This window comes from Camellia sinensis, chromosome 3, assembly GCF_055761805.1.
Source record: "Camellia sinensis isolate YWXY chromosome 3, ASM5576180v1, whole genome shotgun sequence".
NCBI lineage: Eukaryota > Viridiplantae > Streptophyta > Magnoliopsida > Ericales > Theaceae > Camellia > Camellia sinensis.
The window spans coordinates 23,995,149-24,014,669 of record NC_138963.1 but is presented as its reverse complement, the minus strand read 5'-3'; the positions used below and the strand labels follow the sequence as shown (position 1 = coordinate 24,014,669).

Genomic DNA, 19,521 nt, shown 5'->3' with positions numbered 1-19,521 from the left:
TTTCCATGTTAGTCATTAATGGCTTATGAAAATCACTCATAGATATGTTATTTTCATGACTTGACTCTCTAAAAATTGGTTTTGAGACCTCTCGAGTCATGCATGGAACATCATTCTTAGCCAAATTTGGCTCAAGAACATGCTCTTTCGTTATGTTAATTTCATAATTTGGCTTTTCAAAAACGGATTCTTGAACCCCCCGAGCCATTGATGAAATCAACTCTTTGCTTTTGCTATTTTTAACCATGGAAAAATTCTGAAAATATTCACCAATTCCGGCCATTAAGGCCTCAGTTAAAGCCTTGGTAGTGAGAATTGATAACTCATCATTCCATTGGCGAATTTCCATATCAAGTTGATGAATTTCTCCAATTAAATGGTGTCTTTTTTCTTCCACCAAATAATATTGTAAGGGATGAAAATTTATTTCATCAAGAAAATGGATCTCTTCTTGAAGATCCAAAAGTTCTTGTTTACGCCAATAAATTTCATCTAGGCTATTTGAAATGGACAAATCCAATTCATTTTTCATTTATTACACTTGACGTCCCACCGGGCGTGCCAAAAAATGTTGGCTTATTTTTCCTACGAAAGAAAATATCATAAATGCGAGCGTGCCAGCAAGGATTGAAAAATCCTTACAGATTAAATTCAAGCCAATTATCAAGCGATTGCGTTGACGGTTCTTTTGCCTCAACAAAGAGGACTTCAAAATTGTCAAGTGTAGAGAAAAGAAAAAGTAAAAGAAGAAAAAGGGACGGAGAAAGATGATTGAGTGAACAATCAAAGTAATAATTACTTACCTCTACTCCTATGCTTCGAAAAGAAAGTGCATAAAATGCTTCGAAATGGAAATGCTGAAAATAAATGCCTCGAAATATAAATCTATGTTGAACTACTCCTAAGATAAGGAAAATGACAAGAAATATTGAAATCAAGTGTCTTTGATTATGAATTCTGGATCCTTTACAATGTTGCCATTAATGGCTATTTATAGAAGAAAAAATATAGCAATAACTACTTAGTAACTACACATTTCTTCCATCTTCATTCTTGTCTTGCCATATAACGATCCCGGTTTCCCTTTTCTTTACTTGTTATATACAGACTTGGGTTCCGTGGAGCTGGTTGTTGAGAGTATGTTGTTTGCACCCTTTAATCCTTATTTTGAGTCTTGGGTTGTGTTGGGAAGATTTGGAGCAGGTTGGTTGAGCTTAGGAATCAAGTCTAGTTGCCCAGATTTTGGCTTGTCCGCTCGAGCGAGGGTTTGGACGCTCGAGCGGGGAATACACCCATCCAGTATGTCCTGTGTAGTGTTGGACGCTCGAGCGGGAAGTCGTGAGTTACGCTCGAGCGGGGAGTTGGGCGCTCGAGCGGGGACCTGTCTGCAAAAACTTCTGGGAGTGTGCATTCGCCGCTCGAGCGAGAGTTTGGTCGCTCGAGCGGGAGTCTGTGAGTGGCGCTCGAGCGGGGGTTTCCACGCTCGAGCGGGGCGATTGGTATAAAAATCCGAGATCCGACTTTCTGGGTCATTTTTCATCTCCTTTTTTATTTTAAAACCCTAGAACCGTCTTCTCCCTCTCCCTACACACCTTCTCTCTTAGGTTTGATCTACTTGGAGTGTATTTCTACCCTAAGTCCTTTGTTAAAAAGATAGAGTGGGTCGAGGGCTTCCGTTTAATCTGAGCAATCTTGGGTCTGGAGCACTTTGGAATTTGAGTCTTCATCTTCGTCTTCTCCATTCGGGTTATTTTCTTCAAGGTAGGGATTTCCTACTCTATTTTATAAGTTTTGTTCTAAGTTTTGGTATTTTGATAAATTGGGGTTACTTTGATAATTTTGGGAAAAACCCTAGTTGTTTAAATTAATTAATTTGTATAATTAATTTAAGGGAAATTGGGGAATTTGGTTAAATTCATGAAATTGGGAAATTTATTGATTAAATGGTGTAGTTGGATAATGTAAATCACTCGCCCATTGAATTGTTGATATATTTATTTCCAGTCTAGAAATAACTGTTTTGGGCTATCGGTGGAGGATAGTCGTAATTGTTGTAGACATTGCATGTGGATTAGGAATAACTGAAACTAATCACATTGGTTAAGTCATTAATTTTGATTATTGCATTGATACAGAAAATACGTGTATTGATTGAGCATTGCATTTGCATACATTGTTTTGTGTGGGAGGAGATAGGGGATGTACTCCACGGTTTAGGGGAAGATAGGGGATGGACCTCTAAACCGGATTTTGTTTGGGAGGAGATAGGGGATGGACTCCATTAGCATCACTTTTATGTGTGCTTATTTATATAGAAGTGTTTTATTGATACAGCACTAAAATGTGTATCAATCTGGAAGTATGAAGTGTTTTGATTTGAGCTTGAGTCTCATTTGTTTGTTGATATTGGAAGGATGTGAATATGATATATATAATTCACTGTTGTGAGTTTGGCCAGGTTCTGAGCCATGTTGATAAAGTTGGAAAGTAAAACGTGTCTTAGACAATAGTGTCATGAGACTGTAAAATGAAGTAATTGATTATCTTGGTTAACCATTTGTTGAATGCTATTGCTTTATTCATCGCTTATATGTGGTTTAGTATATTTCTACTGGGCTGTGGCTCACCCTTTATGGGAACATCATTTTCAGGTTCAGGTGATAAGCTACCTCCAAGGACTTAGCTTGGAAGGACTTGGATTTTGAAGACTATTTTCATTTGTTTGCTTTTATTTGTTAGTACATGTAAACACTCAAGCCTAGGGCTTTATTTGTATTTGAGTTAGAACTCGTATTTTTGAGACCAAGTGTTGACTTGGAAAGATGTAAGCCCATAGGGCATTTAATTTGATATTACATGTAATGTTTTCATTTAGTAATACTCTGATGAATGAGAGAATGGATTGTTTTCTTTTAATATTGCATGTTAATGATATATATATAATGGGTTTATTTTGAGGGCGTTACATGCCATGTGTCCTTCCACTCATCCACTTTGTCCTCCCACTCATCCACTTTGTCCTTCATATTCTCCATTATCTCTATAACTTCTTTTAACTTCCAAATGAATAAGAGGATGCCACGTGTCCTGCAATTATATAAATAATAAATAATAATAATAATTGCAGATTTATGGTGCTAACAGAAACACACTTTTATCTCCAGAATTCGGAGTCAGTCTAGAAATATTTATTTTTAAATTAACAAAAAAACAATAAGCAAAAAAAGAACTCTGAAGGAGAATTTTACCAATTCAAAGAGCGTCTTGTGGGGAATGCAATGCCTGCTTGCAGACTAAATATTCTCCAGGGTTGCACATATAAGTCAAACATTAATACTTCAAGCTTCAAAATACCTTTGATGTATTTTCGAACCTTAAGGCATGTAAACAAAATGTTAAATTTGATACACCAGAAATAGAAATCGTTAATGAAAATTTTCACAACCATTAACAGAGAGTTTTCACTACCAGATCCACTCATGAAACTCAAATGCATTTGCAGATATTTTTAGAGTAGTAAAAAGGGGGAAATTAACAAAAATCTGAGCAAGTGTCTTCTCTGAACCTTAACCAAAAAAAAAAAAAAAAAAAGAAGAAGAAGAAGAAGGAAGATCCAAATAAATGAAGGAAAAAACAACCATTTTGCAATCTAAAGATGTTTATTTTTACAACTGTAAAAATGTATATAAATATATATATATATACACATTGCCAAACCTAAAAAAGAAAAAGAAGGAAAATTTAACAATGAAAGGAAAGAAAAATAAGAACAAAAGTGACAAACAAGGAAACTAAAATAAAAAAGGCAAATTAGACTGGTATTCCCCATATCTCGTGTTATTGTGGTCTCTACATTTTTAATTAACTGAATTTTAAATTTTTTGTGAAATTGGTCCAAGACAATGCCATTAGGATTTTTTTTACAAAAAATATCATTGAGTTCACTAAATTGATTGGTTTATAATTTTGCTCTCAAAAACATGACATCCACCCATATGCCCATTTTTTTTTTTATAAAATAATACTAATAGTTGTAATCGATTACAAGGTCAGTGTATGAACTAACTACGGGTGTAATTTCTCTAAAGAAAATAAATAAATAAATAAATAATAAAAAAACAAATAGAAGGTACCTTGACTTTGCAAAGATTGAAAATTTCCTTGTACAAACACAAAATTCTTACTTTCAGAACAACAAAGAAAAAAGCTTTACCCGAACAAACACAAAAAATGCTTACTTTCAGAAAAACAAATCACAATGGAGATGGACAAACCAAAGTAAGAAGAAAAAAAAGTAAAAGAAAATTGCCCAAAAAAAAAAGGAAGAAGAAAATAAAACCTACTTGAAACCGTAGTCGAACTAATCAATCTAATTGAACCCATCAGATTTTAGAGATCGTCATCCAGACCGTGCGTTGGAACAATTTTCTGTGTACAATAAATAAATAGAAACAAAATAAAATAAATTACGTACTGAATTTATTTTTACCGAACCGAATGAATAATTAAACACCAAGTCGAGTGTGTGACACTCTGTCCTTAAGACAGATTCGCCCCGCTATAGTGTTTACGGTAAAGTGGCGTCTATCTCCCAGGATACAATGATCTTCACAAATTTGTAGTAGCACTCCAAACAAATTTGTTCGGCGAACTAGAACCTTGTGTTCTATACTCTCTTTAATTTCCTCTAAAACTAGAATGAAGAATAAATAATGCAAAGGAGAAAATTAGACAGCAAAATGTAATTTTCAAATTGTTTTTGGATGCTTGAACACTGCTGGAAATGTTAGTATTTATAGGCAAAATTGACAGCCCCGAACAGGTGTTGTTTGTCATTGAACAGGTGCAACGTTGTGTCAACAAATACAGTTTTGAAATTCAAACAGATTCAGTGGCAGTTTCAATCTGTAACTGCTGGCTGTTTAGGACAGATAACTGCCTAGCAGTTTGGATTTGTTCGGGTAATCTATAAACAGTTTGAATCTTTTGAACTACTGGTAAATGACTAAAATTCGGGCACAGTTTAGACAGAAATTTTGAATTCAAATTTGAATTAATTTCCCGTAATAATTTTTAGACAAAATTCAAATGAATTTTGTCCAAAAAATTAATATAAGAACCAACCTGACCCACAATCCACAACCCGCACCCGGCCAGGCCGGACGATGTGCGCGCTCGCGTGTGGTGGTTTGAGCCAAAGTTCCATTTGTCCATAACTCCTCCCTTCTACAAACTTGGGGTGCCCCTTGGGCCCAACCTAAGTGTTGCCACCTAGAGTTTATATACATACACAAACTCTCTTAAAATTTCAATGTAGGATAACCATTTCAAGAAAACCCATATTAACTTCTATAAATGTTCATTCCACGAACCCGAAAACGGCATCAAGTTCCCATTCACTTAAAAATGGTTTTGACGATCCGTCTTGACCGTGTGACTTGCCATGCGGCAAGGAACACGTCACCTCTTCGGACCCACCCCAAAAGACGTTTGGGGCCCACTCAATTTTGGGCTCAAAGTTGGCTCAAAATAAGCCTATATAAAACCCATTTTCCAACAATCCCCCACATGAATGGAATTTGACGAAGAAAAAATGCAACAACATAATCTAATTATAGAGAGTACAGAAATTGGAAATATTCTGCAAAGGACAGGTAACTTTTGGCTTTGAGCCTTCCCTTGTGAGATACTATCGGATTTACTAGCTAACCAGTGAACATGATGTCTTGAACTGTTCAACCGTTTGTGTAAACCAAGACAATAAAACTCACACAGTATATCCCCAGACACCGTTTAGTTCTCACTATTGTGTTCATTTTGGCCCTGAACAACTTAGTCTTTCATGAGTGTTCTAGAGAATTGTAGTCATTCACAAATCTCATAGAGCCGGTCCAGTTCACACTCACATAGGTGATTCTTATGAAGAGTATCCTGCTATACTCCACTAGGTTTACCTAGATATAAGAATCATTAAAATTGTACTTAACCTAAAATGCTGCAGACATCATTATTTCATCCTAGAAATGGGTAGGAGTTGGACTCCCTAGTGATCATTCTGAGTCATTTACAACTCGGTTGTCCCTTTGAACCTAGATCTTGGGATCTCCAGTCAACTAGGTTGAGTTGCCGTTGTGGTAACTCTTATTTAATAGGCTTTAGTCCCATTCCCCTCGATGAATTCTCAACTAACTCTCTTGCTAACCCTTTGGTTAGTGGATCCGCTATGTTGTCTTTAGACTTCACATATTCAATGGAAATAATTCTATTAGAGAGTAGTTGTCTCACGGTGTTATGTCGACGACGAATGTGACGTGACTTACCGTTATACATATGACTCTGTGCTCTACTAATTGCTGATTGACTATCACAATGTATGCAAATAGCAGGCATCGGTTTTGGCCATATTGGAATATCTTCAAGGAAGTGGCGAAGCCATTCTGCTTCTTCCCTAGCTTTGTCTAAAGCTATGAATTCTGGTTCCATAGTAGACCTAGCAATGCAAGTCTGTTTGGAAAATTTCCAAGATGCAGCCGCCCTACCAAGAGTAAAGACATACCCACTGGTGGTCTTTGAGTCTCTAGTATCTGATATCCAGTTTGCATCACAGTAACCTTCAAGTACTGCTGGATATTTAGTACAATTCAGGCCAATGTTACGAGTAAATCGGAGATATCTTAGAACCCTTATAATTGTTTTCCAGTGTTCTACTCCTAGATTACTCGTATATCTACTTAATTTACTTCCTGCATAAGCTATATCTGGGCGAGTGCAGTTCATCAAGTACATTAAGCTTCCAATAATTTGGGCATACTCTAATTGAGAAATACTTTCCTGTACATTCTTAGATATAAACAAATTAACATCTACAAGTGTTCTAGCAAGATGATCAAATTTGTCAAGTATTTTCTCAATGTAATGAGATTGTGACAAAGCATAACCTTTTGATGTTTTGGTAATTTTCATACCAAGAATTACATCAGCAATGCCCATGTCCTTTGTGTCAAAATATTTATTCAACATATTCTTTGTAGTTTTAATCATATCATTATTACTACCTATGATGAACATATCATCCACATAAAGACATACTATGACATAACGTTTGTCTGTGTTTTTAATATAAACACATTTGTCACACTCATTAATTTTAAATCCATTTGACATCATTGCCTTGTCAAATTTCTCATGCCATTACTTTGGCGCTTGTTTTAAACCATATAATGAGTTAACCAATTTACACACTTTCTTTTCTTTTCCTGGAACAGAAAAACCTTCTGGTTGTTCTATGTAAATTTCTTCATCTAACTCACCATTTAAGAAAGTGTTTTTCACATCCATTTGATGAATTTTTAGATTGTACAAAGACGCAATAGCAATTAGCATTCTAATGGATGTTATTCTAGTAACTAGTGAGTATGTGTCAAAATAATCAAGACCTTCTTTTTGTCTATACCCTTTGACCACAAGTCTTGCCTTGTATTTGTCAATTGATCCATCTGCTTTCATTTTTTTTTTTGAAAATCCACTTATATCCAAGAGGTTTACAACCTAGTGGCAAATCCACCAAATCTCAAGTGTGATTTTGCAAGATGGATTCAACTTCACTATTGACAGCTTCTTTCCATAAAGGAGTTTCAGGATTGGACATTGCCTCTTTAAAAGTTAAAGGCTCATTTTCTAACAAAAAAGTTAGAAAATCTGAACCAAAAGATTTTGAGGTTCTAGCACGTTTACTACGCCTAGGTTCCTCTTCCTTATCTTGATCTTACTCTTGCTCTTGATCATGTTCTTGATCATTACTAGTAATAGCATCAAAATATCTTTTATTAGTACTAGTCTCTTGTCCAGTCTTATTTGGAAATACATGTTCAAAGAATGATGCATTTCGAGACTCAATAATAGTATTTACATGCATTTCGGTATGTTTTGATTTATAAATCAAAAACCGATATGCACTACTATTCTTGGCATAACCAATGAAAATGCAATCAATAGTCTTAGGACCTATCTTAGTCTTTTTAAGACTAGGAATAGCCACTTTAGCCAAACACCCCCACACTTTTAAGTATTTGTAGGATGGTAGAAAGACAGAGTGAGAGTAAAGACAGACTTCACTTTTAGCTTGGAATGGGTTGGATGATTTTAGATCATTCATCTCAACCGTTGGAACCTGGGTACATAGATGGTGGTGATCTTGTCTTGGAAATGCAAAAGAGCTATTGTGCTCTTTTGCTTGAAAAAAAAGAAGAAAAAAAGAAGGTACAAACAACATCTATAAATTATCAGTCATTTTCTACAAATGGTCATATTTTGTATTTCTATAAATAGAAACCCTCAATCTCAATTTCATTTCACACCAAACATTTCAAATTTCATTTTTCTTTTCTCCTTTCTTTATCTCAATTTCATTTCACAGCAAACCTCACAAATTTTTTTTTTTAGTTTTTTCACACAATCACTATGCAAGGTTTATCAAAAACAAAGAGAGGAAAATCATTCACCACTTAAGAAGATGTGGCAATTTGTAGAGCTTGGTGTCACATTACTGAAGATCTAATTGTTGGGAATTCGCAATCTTATGCTCATTTTTGGGGAAAAAAATTTGAAAATTATTGCTCGCTGCAGAATGATCACTCAAGAACATAAGTGTTTATCTCATCTTGATAGGGTATAATCATGAAATGTTGCAACAAATTTCGTGGGTGTTGTGGGGACGTATTTTGTGAATGACAGCACGTGGCTAAGGTGACACCAAAGTGTCAGCCGAGGTGCCATGTGGCTTGGTCATGCGCTGAAGTGATCTCGGCTAGGTCAGGGTTATCTGCGGAGATACCGAAATCTAAGATGAGCTGATAAGGGACAAAAGTCCTAGAATAGAAGAGGATCTTAGTTTGGATAAAGATAAAGCTTAAGAAGAGTTTGTCTCTATTTAGATGAAGGTCCAAGATGTGCATTGAGCTTGAGTCCATTGAAGTGAGGCTTCTAATAGGATCAGGTCACTGCTGGTTATAAAAGCAAGACACGCTCGTGGGTATGAGGTAAGTTTTTTCTTGTGAGTTTAAGCACAATTTGCTATCTTTGAGAGATATTGATTACTGACTTGATCGTCGAAGTGTCCCCGGGTGGACGAACCACCGCCGAATTCTCATCTTCTTCTGGAGGTTGTTGGGCTTAATCTATTCTACCCGTGCTCTCCAGCTGAGTTCCCTGTTTGGTTGTGTGGTTCGAAATCAACACCTATAATTTGGCGCTGTCTATGGGAACTTAAGGAAAATAGATGGCTAACAACAGGTAGGGAGAAAAGATCGGGGACGACGTCCAAAGTGGGAGTGGTAAACATGCTGATCCTAACATCGAGGAAGAAAACCATAATGGAGGAGCATGGAATTAAAATCTTGGAGAGAAGGACGTAGGCAAAGAGGGAGACACCTCGAAAAAAGTAGGCCGAGATGAATATTACAACGAAAGCAACCTCTAAGTATAGAAGGACAGATGCCTGAAAAGGGATGGCAAGATGAAGGGGATGCAAACAAGTTGTCAAACCTACAATCAGTTGTCAACTTCATGATGCAGAACAACGTAATGTAACCACCGTACTCATTGTAGGACACGTCGATAGTAGCAGCTAAGACTGACGCCCAAAAAGGGGAGCAAAAAGCAATCCCAGTAGTTCCTCAGCATGACACGGAGAAGGAACATTTGCATTGGCCTTCACTAGATGTCGAGTGAGCTGAGTCAGTGAGAGGTGAGTCGCAGAGGATGCCTTGGAACAAGGGAACCTATGTCAAAGAACATCGACATGTCCAGGGGAAGGGACTTTGCTTTGATAAAATGAATAAAGAAAACTCCAAGAGGACACACCATGACGCTGGGAGCAACGCACCAAAAAGGCCGAAATCTATCAATAGCCGAGCTCCCGATTGAACAAAGGAGGACCTGAGAGACTACCTCTAGAGGAAACGACTCAACGCCGAGGTCACATCTCCCGTCAAGCCGAGAACGTTGTTCTTAGTGGAGTTGGATAGGTTTGAGGCCCCGAAGAGGTTTCATATGCCGAGGCTCTAGCTTACATTTGAATTCAATGACTTTGTATAATGGGAATGAGCAGCTGCTGTGTAAGATGTTTCCTTCATCCTTTAGGGAAATTACATCAGATTGGTTCCACAAGTTGTCAAAAGGGATTGTGAAGAGTTGGGAGGGCCTGGCCGAAATGTTTGTGGCCAGGTTTCTAACAAATAAATTGCATCCACTAAGGGTAGACTCCCTGTTGGCTTTGAACATTAGCAAGGGCGAAAGCCTCAGGGCTTATGTCAAACGGTATTATGAGGTGTTCAATCGAATACCGACATGCAACCAGGAGCAGACAGCCGTATATTTCAAAAATGGCCTAGAGAATAAATGCCCGCTTCGAAAGTCACTTGTAAAAACTCTACCAAAGAGTATGAAAGAGCTCATGGCACGAATTGAGAAATATGGCAGAGCAGAGGAAGATACTCACGGAGCAAAGGCACCAAAGCAGAAGAAAAGAAACGGCTTGCCGAAGTGAGGCTAAGGTAACACTGGTTTTAACAGGTAGGAGACAGGCTTGAGGGCTGCACATGCAGTCACCACTGTGTTTCGGATCTCGATTTACAAAGTTCTAGAAAGAATCAGGAACCAGCCATATTATAGAGTGCCAGAGAAGATCCCTGGTGAGTTTATGAGAAAAAGCCTTGGGAAGCACTGTGCCTACCATAATGAGGATGGACACTTGACTCAGGGGTGCAGGGCTTTGAAGACACACTTGGAGGATCTGGTCAAACAGGGTCATCTAAGAGACCTAGTAAATGAGGCCAGAACAAGGGAAAAGTAGGCAAGGTTGCCCCAGGCACTGATAACACTACCTCCGCCACCACCACCATAGCAAGCAGAAAGACCTCGGGGTGATCAATATGATTCACTCAAAGGTCAATGAGAATGAGGTGCGTGGAGAGACTCAGAGAGTGAGGTACCTGCAGCATGTGTACCAAGTCCAACAAAAGAAGCCTAGGACCAATGAGTACCAGGGACCAATGGTCTCTTTTACCGAGGCAGACCTGGATATGGTACAACATCCACACAATGATGCCTTGGTGATAACGTTGAAAATTGAGGAGTGCCAGGTAAGGTGCATACTGGTTGATCAAGACAGTTCTTATGACATCATGTATGTTAGATGTTACAAGGAGCTTGGCCTCCACCTAGATGATCTGGAACAATCCAATAACCTGATGGTTGGATTCAACGGAACGCCGACGTAGCTTCTAGGAGCCACGAATTTGAAGGTGCAGGCAAGCATGAAGAAGATAAGCATAGAGTTTGCAGTCATTGACACCCCCTCCCCTTGCAATGTTATCTTGAAAAGATTGTGGTTGCACGCAATGAGGGTTGTTCCCTTAACGCTGAACCAGCTGTTACGGTTCCCAATGGAGCATGGAATTGAGAAGGTCAGAGGGGATCAAATGCAAGAAAAAAATTACTCCATGGTAGCAATGAAATCCACTTACAATGTGCGAGAGGCAGAAATAGTAGAAATTGAAGATGAGGACATGGAGGTCCTAGATGATATCGGTAAAGAACCAGCCGACAAAAGTGAGGAGGCTTTGAAGAAAATTCTGGTTCAAGAAGGTGACGAAAAACGCTTCTTTCTTCTTGGCTCAAGTTTAGCCGAAGAGGAAGAAAATGAGTTAGAAGCTTTCTTACGAGCAAACATAGAACTGTTCACCTGGATGCCTTATGAGATGCCAAGCATCGACCCCGAGGTCACCTGCCACAAGCTCAATGTAGACAGGTCGGCAAAGCCTATCATTCAGCAGGTAAGAAGGCCGACATTAATTCATGTAGAGGCAATAAAAGAAGAAGTGGACAAGCTGTTGGAAGCCAAGGCCATTTGGGAGGTGAACTACCCAACCTAGCTGTCCAACACAGTAGTTGTGAAAAAGAAGAATGAGAAGTGGAGGGTGTACATGGACTTCACCAGCTTAAATAAAGCTTGTCCTAAAGATAGCTTCCCTCTGTCCAAAATTGATCAGCTGGTAGATTCCATTTCAAGGCATGGGAGGATGAGCTTCCTGGATACTTACATGGGATACCACCAGATAGCAATGTATCTTCCCAACGAGGAGAAGACTGCATTCATCACCCCAAAAGGGTTGTACTCCTACAGAGTGATGTCTTTCGAGTTGAAAAATGCAGGAGCAACCTACCAGAGGTTAGTGACCAAGATGTTCAAACATCTGATTGGCAAGACAGTAGAAGTGTACATTGATGATATGGTCGTGAAGACCAAAGAACTTGGAAATCATTGGCCGACTTGAAGGCAGTTTTTGATATCCTAAGAACATATTGGCTCCAACTTAATTCTTCAAAATGCGCATTTGGAGTCGGGTCTGGTAAGTTCCTAGGATACCTGGTCACCAAAAGGGGCATTGAGGCAAGCCCAGAACAAATTGAGGCCATTCTTGACTTAAAGAACCTAACGTTAGCCAAACAGGTCCAAATTTTGACCAGCAAGGCAGCAGCCTTAAACAGGTTCATTAGTCGAAGTTTAGATAAGTGTAAACTATTTTTTAATTTGTTAAAGAAGGCCACAGATTTTTTGTGGACAGAAAAGTACGAAGTCGCCTTGGTCGACTTGAAAAAGTACTTGACAACAACTCCAGTTTTGTCAAATCAAGTACCTGGAGAAGAATTGTTCCTATACTTGGCAGTTTCAGAACACACAGTAAGCACAGTACTCTGAGAAGAGGAAGGAGAACAAAAGGCGATATACTATGTAAGTAAGACCCTACAGAAACCAAGTACTTGCCCTTGGAGAAATTGACACTAGCCCTGGTGATGGCTTCAAAAAAACTGAATCACTACTTCGAAGCCCACAAGATTATGGTGCTGACTGAGCATCCTTTGAAATCTCTGTTGTAGCAAGGAGATCTGACAGGTAGGGTAGCCAGATGGACAGTAATGTTGGGTCAATATGACTTGGAGTTTAGGCCCAGAACAGCAATTAAAGGCCAGGTTCTGGCCGACTTTATGGCTGAGTTCACCCCTGGTGCAATCCCACATCAGACTCCGGTGAGCTGCGGCTTGGGATGCCTATGGAAGTAAGAAGAGACCCAACTGGAGCCAAAGGACCCCACTCCAGCAAAATAGAAGAAGGAAGAGAAGCCAAAAGCTCTGTGATATTTACATCAGAGACTTCTTCTAGTTCTTTGTTGACGGAAGCTCAAATCGGCAAAGAGCAGGGGCAGGAACAATGTTAGTATCACCAGATGGGCAAATGATAGAGCAGTCAATTCCTTTGGAGTTTAAGGCCTCAAACAATGAAGCAGAGTATGAGGCACTAATTGCATACCGAAATCCGAAATAAGCGGATAAGGGACACGAGTCCTATAACAGGAGAGGATCTTAGTCTGGATATAGATAAGGCTCAAGAAGGGTTTATCTCTATCTAGATTAAGGTCCAAGATGAGCATTAAGCTTGAGTCCATTGAAGTGAGGCTTTTAATGGGATCAAATCACTGTTGGCTATAAAAGCAAGGCACCCTCGTGGGACTAAGGTAAGTTCTTTCTTGTGAGTTTAAGCACAATTTGCTATCTTTGAGAGATATTGATTACTTACTTGATCGTCGAAGTGCCCCCGGGTGGACGAACCACCACCGGATTTTCATCTTCTTGTACAGGTTGTTGGGCTTAATCTATTCTGCCGGTGCTCTCTAGCTGAGTTCCCTGTTTGGCTGTGTGGTTGAAAATCAACACCCACAGGTGTCTAGCGTAAGTCAAAAGTCTATATCCAAGTGGGATGTCACCAGTTGATATAGTAAGATTTCATCTTCATTTATTATGTTAGTTTTTTTCTTTTTGTCTTATACAAAAATTAACTAATTAATAAATTTAATATTTTATTGATACAAATGCTTCAAGCAAAATTGTTATACCATCAAGATGAAAACAAACAATTTTCTTTTGAACATTGTTGGCCAATCTTGCAAAACAATATCAGGTGGCAAGATGTAATTCCTACGAACACGGTGAAGTCAAAGATACATATACCATTTTTCCCTAATTCAGCCCCCATTCCCCTATGGATAACTGTATTTCTCTTGAAGACGACAGCAGTCCAACTGTTGGTAATAATCCAACTGTTGGTAGTAATGCAATTGGTGAGGGTAGTGTCTCTGCAAGCGGTAAAAGGCCTATGGGTACGAAAGGTGCAAAAGAATTATTTTGGAGAAATCAAGTCATTGAAGTTGAAGTCCAAAAAATGAGCATACAATTGGAGACATTTAACCAACACCCTGCTGAGAAGGAAAAGAAAAAAGATGAAAAAGAAGAAAAAAGGATTCAAGCACTACAGGAGATGAAAGAACTTGAGATCAAAAGACAAGAAGATGAAATCAAAAAGGAAGAACATTTGATAATGATTACAGACATTTCTTATTTGGACCCTCAGACAAAAGTGTATTACATAATGCAAAAAAATGAGATTTTTGCCTAGTGGTTAGCAAATGTCAGCAACCCAAATTATTATTTTCCCTTACCTCCTGATGAATAATTATGGGAGAATGTATTTTTTAATTTTGCAATGTCATTTATTTTTTAATGTAATTTTTAGTCTTTATTTGCAATGTCGTTTCTATGTTCTAGTGCAATTTTGAGTATTTAATTTTTTTTTTTCCAATTTTTAAATTTTTTATATTTGTCTACTCGGGTATAATACAACTGAATGTAACACGCACAAACATGACAACATTACAGATATGGGTTAACATTACAACCTAAATATAACGTCATTGGAGGCTAATGAATGTGTGATAATGTATGGATGTACCATTTTACAATGCAAATGTGTTTTTTTTTTGCATCTGAATGTTGCATTTGATATGGTCACATTACGTTAAGTTTATGTGGGTGTCACGTTACGTTTCGTAAACTTAATGGGTTTTTAATTTTTTTAATTGAATGTGAAAATATTGTTGATTTATGAAAAATGGTACATCCATACATTGGCACACTTTCATTAGCCTCCAATGACGTTACATTTAGGTTGTAATGTTAACCCACATCTACAATATTGTCATGTTTTGTGCGTGTTACATTCGGTTGTATTTGTCTTTGAATTTGTGTTGTGATGTTGTTATATGTATGTGTCACATTACGTTTCACAAACTTAATGGGTTTTTAATTTTTTTACTTTAATGTGAAAATGTTACTGGTTTATGAAAAATGGTACATCCATACATTGGCATACTTTCATTACCCTCCAATGACGTTACATTTAGGTTGTAATGTTAATCCACATCTATAATGTTGTCATATTTTGTGCGTGTTACGTTCGGTTGTATTTTTTCTTTGAATTTGTGTTGTGACGTTGTTATTATATTCAATGTTTACGTACATGTCACATTACATTTTGCAAACTTACCAGGTTTTTGATTTTTTAAATTGAATGTGAAAATGTTGCTTGTTCGTGTATTTTGAAATTCAAATTCACATTTATATAGATATGATCTATGGTAACATTCAATTTTCTATATATGATTTTGCCATTATTTATGATATTAACAACTAATATTGAGGGTAAATGTGTATTTTGAAATTCAAATTCACATTCACATTCATATAGATATGATCTATGATAACATTCAATTTTCTGTATATGGTTTTGCCATTATTTATGATATTAACAACTAATACTGAGGGTAAATGTGTCAACAAACTTCCCACATGACTTATGGAAACATAAGTTTTTTTAACAGAAGCATATGTAGCATAAGTCTCCCTAATAGGACTTATAAATAATTTTCTCTAATTTTTTTTACAAGCAGTTAAAAAAAGGTCACAAAAGACAAAATTTAAAATTAAAAAAAAAATACTAAAAAACCTATATCTAAACAACACCTACAAACTTGGAGGAAAAATTGGTTGAGATTTTCCAAAATAACATGTGATCATTGGAACACTATTACTATAATTTGGCAAAATAACACTATTCATTGCCAAATTATAATAATGACAATGCTATTTTAGCAAACACCATTAGAGATGCTCTAAAGGATGGCAGTGTCAATTTACCAAATAATCCGAAAATCTCAAATATTTAAGAAGTAGGTTAAAAATTAATTTTTTATTTTAAAAAAAAAAAACGTATAAAAAAGTAAAGAAATAATTTGACTCAAAAGAGATTAAAAATCAAAAAACTACTTTTAATCTCTTTGTCAAAAGAGGCCAAAAGTTGAGTTGAATAAAGGTGAGGGACAAAAACGAAAAGTAAAAAGAGGGCCATGGTTACTATATCTCTCCCAACTCCCACTTAGAGCATTCCTAATAGTTTCTCTAAACCCACTTCTTACCTATTTTAGGAGGTTGAAGGCCCTTTATACACGCCCATCAACTTCTCCAAACAATTTTCTAAATTAATTTTCGCTATAGTGACTCCATATTTGTAGGGAGTCACCGTAGCTCTTCCAAATTTTTTTTTTTTAACTATGTGTTGTACACATTTTGGAATTTTTTTTTCAAAATTCATAATTAAAAAAATATTTTAATAGAATAGAAAAAGAGTAGAAAATTTGTTAAAAAAGTAGATAAAAAAGTAACTTCCTAAAATAAAAAATAAATTCTTCAATAATATTTTAAGATAAAATTTAGATAATCCGCTAAGAATGCTTTTATATTATAGTAGTAAGATAAATACGTTGAGTTAAGTCTTTCCTAATCCCAATTTGACGCTGACATCATGTTCATGGGATGATTTTTTCTTAGTTTTTAGTTTTTGGCAGATTTGATTATTAGTTTTTGCCAGTTTAACTGGGTTTCTCAATTATATATTTTAGTTAAAAAATTGAAAGGTTATTATAAATTATCATATCACACTACTACAAATCGCACTTTTTGTGACGATCTCAAACGTCGCAAAAGGTCCATATATTGTCGCAGAAGACTTTTTGTAACAACCCATATTCATGTCTTAGTCATGTTCATGTGCATTTACATAACTTTGTCTTGTTAAGTTTGCATTCATGAATCTTGTCTTGTTTTGCTTATGTGTTGCTTGCATGCTTTGTTCCTTCCTTGGTGTCTCAAGCCTAAGTTATGTTAAGCCTAGATCATTCCAAGCCGAGGTCATCTTCAGTCTAGAATTTATCTTGGAACCACTTTGTTTGACCTCCGCCTTCACCCTGACATATTGACCGAGATGTCATTATCTAGGCCGAGATGTGTATTATCTAGGCCGAGATGTTACCTTTGCACCTAAGTGATCTTGTCCTGGAGTGGTATGACCTAGACCGAGGTGTGGCACATCTAGGCCAAGGTGTGGCACAGCTTAGTCAAGTGTTGTCCTTCCTAGCCGAGGTCATCGCCACCTTAGTTGCCGAAGCTTTGTCCTTAGCCGATGTCATCACTTGTCGGAGTGCCTTGCCAGGTAGCTTGTTAGATACGCTTTGCCTTACACATGTCTTGTCAATCTATCACCTTTTTTAGGAGAACCAACCAGCCGTTGCCACGTGTCCGAGTTGAGTGTTAAATCAGCCGGCAGAGAGAGAAACCTATCATTTGTTATATCCTTGTTTTGAAGAGGAGAGAGAAGCTCTAGGAGAGGAAGAGGAGTTCTTGAGGGAGAGTAGATTTCCAAGCTTGATCCCTAGAGATCGAACCGTTAGATCCGTGTTCTAAGGTTAGATTCTTGATCTGCTCATGTTGTTCGTTATGTTCATGTTATTGCATTGCATGATTAAATATGATTTGTAAGCCATGCATTGCTTTGAAGTTCGATTTTAGAAAGAGAAAATAGTATTCATGTGTTCTTCAAGAAAAGTCATGTTTTGATCCGAAAGTTCATGCCAAGATCCGTGTTTTTGTGTTTGTTTCCTTATGATCTTCAAGTATAGAAACCCAGGTCCATGTTTTCGAACTCATAGCATGAAATCCCAAATTTTGTAATAAATAAGTTATGATTTTAGCATTCATGTTCTTCATGTTCTTCATGCTCTTGTTCTTCACGGATGGAAACCCAGATCTCCAGACCTCACTTTCCCAAGTGTAGTCATCGAGATCACTCTTGCTTAGACCTCACACTTAGGCCAAGCATCGTATCTCACCTTGGCTTACCTTGCATGATCACTTACACCTTTAGTTTGTCTTGTGCGCACCTCGACATGCAGCCGCACGCTGAAGCCTAGGTAACCACACCTCGGCCAGGAGGTGTGGGACCTCGACAAAGACCTGCTTGGTACCCAGCATGTCCTCCTGACATGTAAAACAGTGTTTTGACTTCCAGCATGTTTTCCCCGAGATCATTTGCATGCATGTGAGACTTGTTTTGAGAAGTACGTTCAGTAGACTTTGCCATGTGTTTGTAGGACTTGGACCTTTGCCTTGATCTCGACGTCCGAAGAGCTAAGTGAGTGGTATTTTTAATAAAGCTATGTTATCATGTTTTGATAAGCTTTGCTCTACCTTGTTTTGAAAAGTATTTGATCAAGCATGAATGATTATCCCTATTTTGTATATCAAGTATTATCTTGTTTTGATGACATTCTTGGAAAGTTCTTAGTGCCAGGGGACTATAATGCAACTACACATCTTGTTTTGAGAGTCCTTAGTGCCAAGGGACTATAATGCAACTGCACATCTTGTTTTGAGAGTCCTTAGTGCCAGGGGACTATAATGCAACTGCACCATTGTTTGAGATATCTCCCTTGCTTTGTCTTATTTTGCCACTGACGGTTTACCGCGTGGGTTTTGTAAGTCCGGAATGTCATCCCTTGTATTACGTAGATGCTATTAACATCCAAAGTAAGTAAGTAAGTTTTGTAAGATCAAGTTTGATGAACTAGATTCATCTCATGTTTTGTACAAGCTATGATATGTATGTTTTGCAAAGATCTCGGATATCATTCATTTAAAACCTTTATTACTTGTACCATTCACTGAGTATCCAAGCTCACCCTCCCTATGTATATATGTAGGTAACAAGCAAGAAGTCGGCTACGCCGAGATGTGTGTTTTGTATGTATGTTATGTTGGCAGTGATGATGTCGACAATCTGGAAGATTATGTTACTTGACTTGTAGTTTATGTATTTTGTATATGTCGGCTTGAGAAGCCTTTTAGTCAAGATGTAATATGTATTTTATTTTGCTCATATTCAAGTTGTAAAGCTATGTAAAGATGTATGCCATTTCATTTGACTTACGCACAGCTCTTATGGACTAATTAGATTTGTATATATATTGCTTCCACACATGTTAGCCCCATATGTAATACTCTGATTGTGTGTGAATTTTGAAAGTTGGCCTTCGGTAATCTCGGATTACTGGCCATCACGGCACCATTCTACTAGGGGTGGAATAGGGTCGTGACACTTTTTGTGACAGAGCAGCGACGGAAAATGGGAGGTGGCGGAAAGGGGCGTGACAAAAAGTATTTCCGACAGTTACAAATCGTCGCTTTCTTGTAGCGACGACTAATCAATGGTTTTTGCGACGGTTTCTCTTGACACAA

The 19,521-nt window shown here is 37.5% G+C and overlaps 1 protein-coding gene across 1 annotated transcript; it reads left to right on the top strand.

Annotated features, from left to right (window-relative positions):
• The first annotated feature begins 10,081 nt into the window (after positions 1–10,081).
• Positions 10,082–10,546, top strand: LOC145821376 (uncharacterized). The gene has a single exon (XM_082917887.1). The coding sequence runs from the start codon at positions 10,082–10,084 to the stop codon at positions 10,544–10,546; it is 465 nt and encodes a 154-aa protein (XP_082774013.1).
• The last annotated feature ends 8,975 nt before the right edge of the window (positions 10,547–19,521 follow it).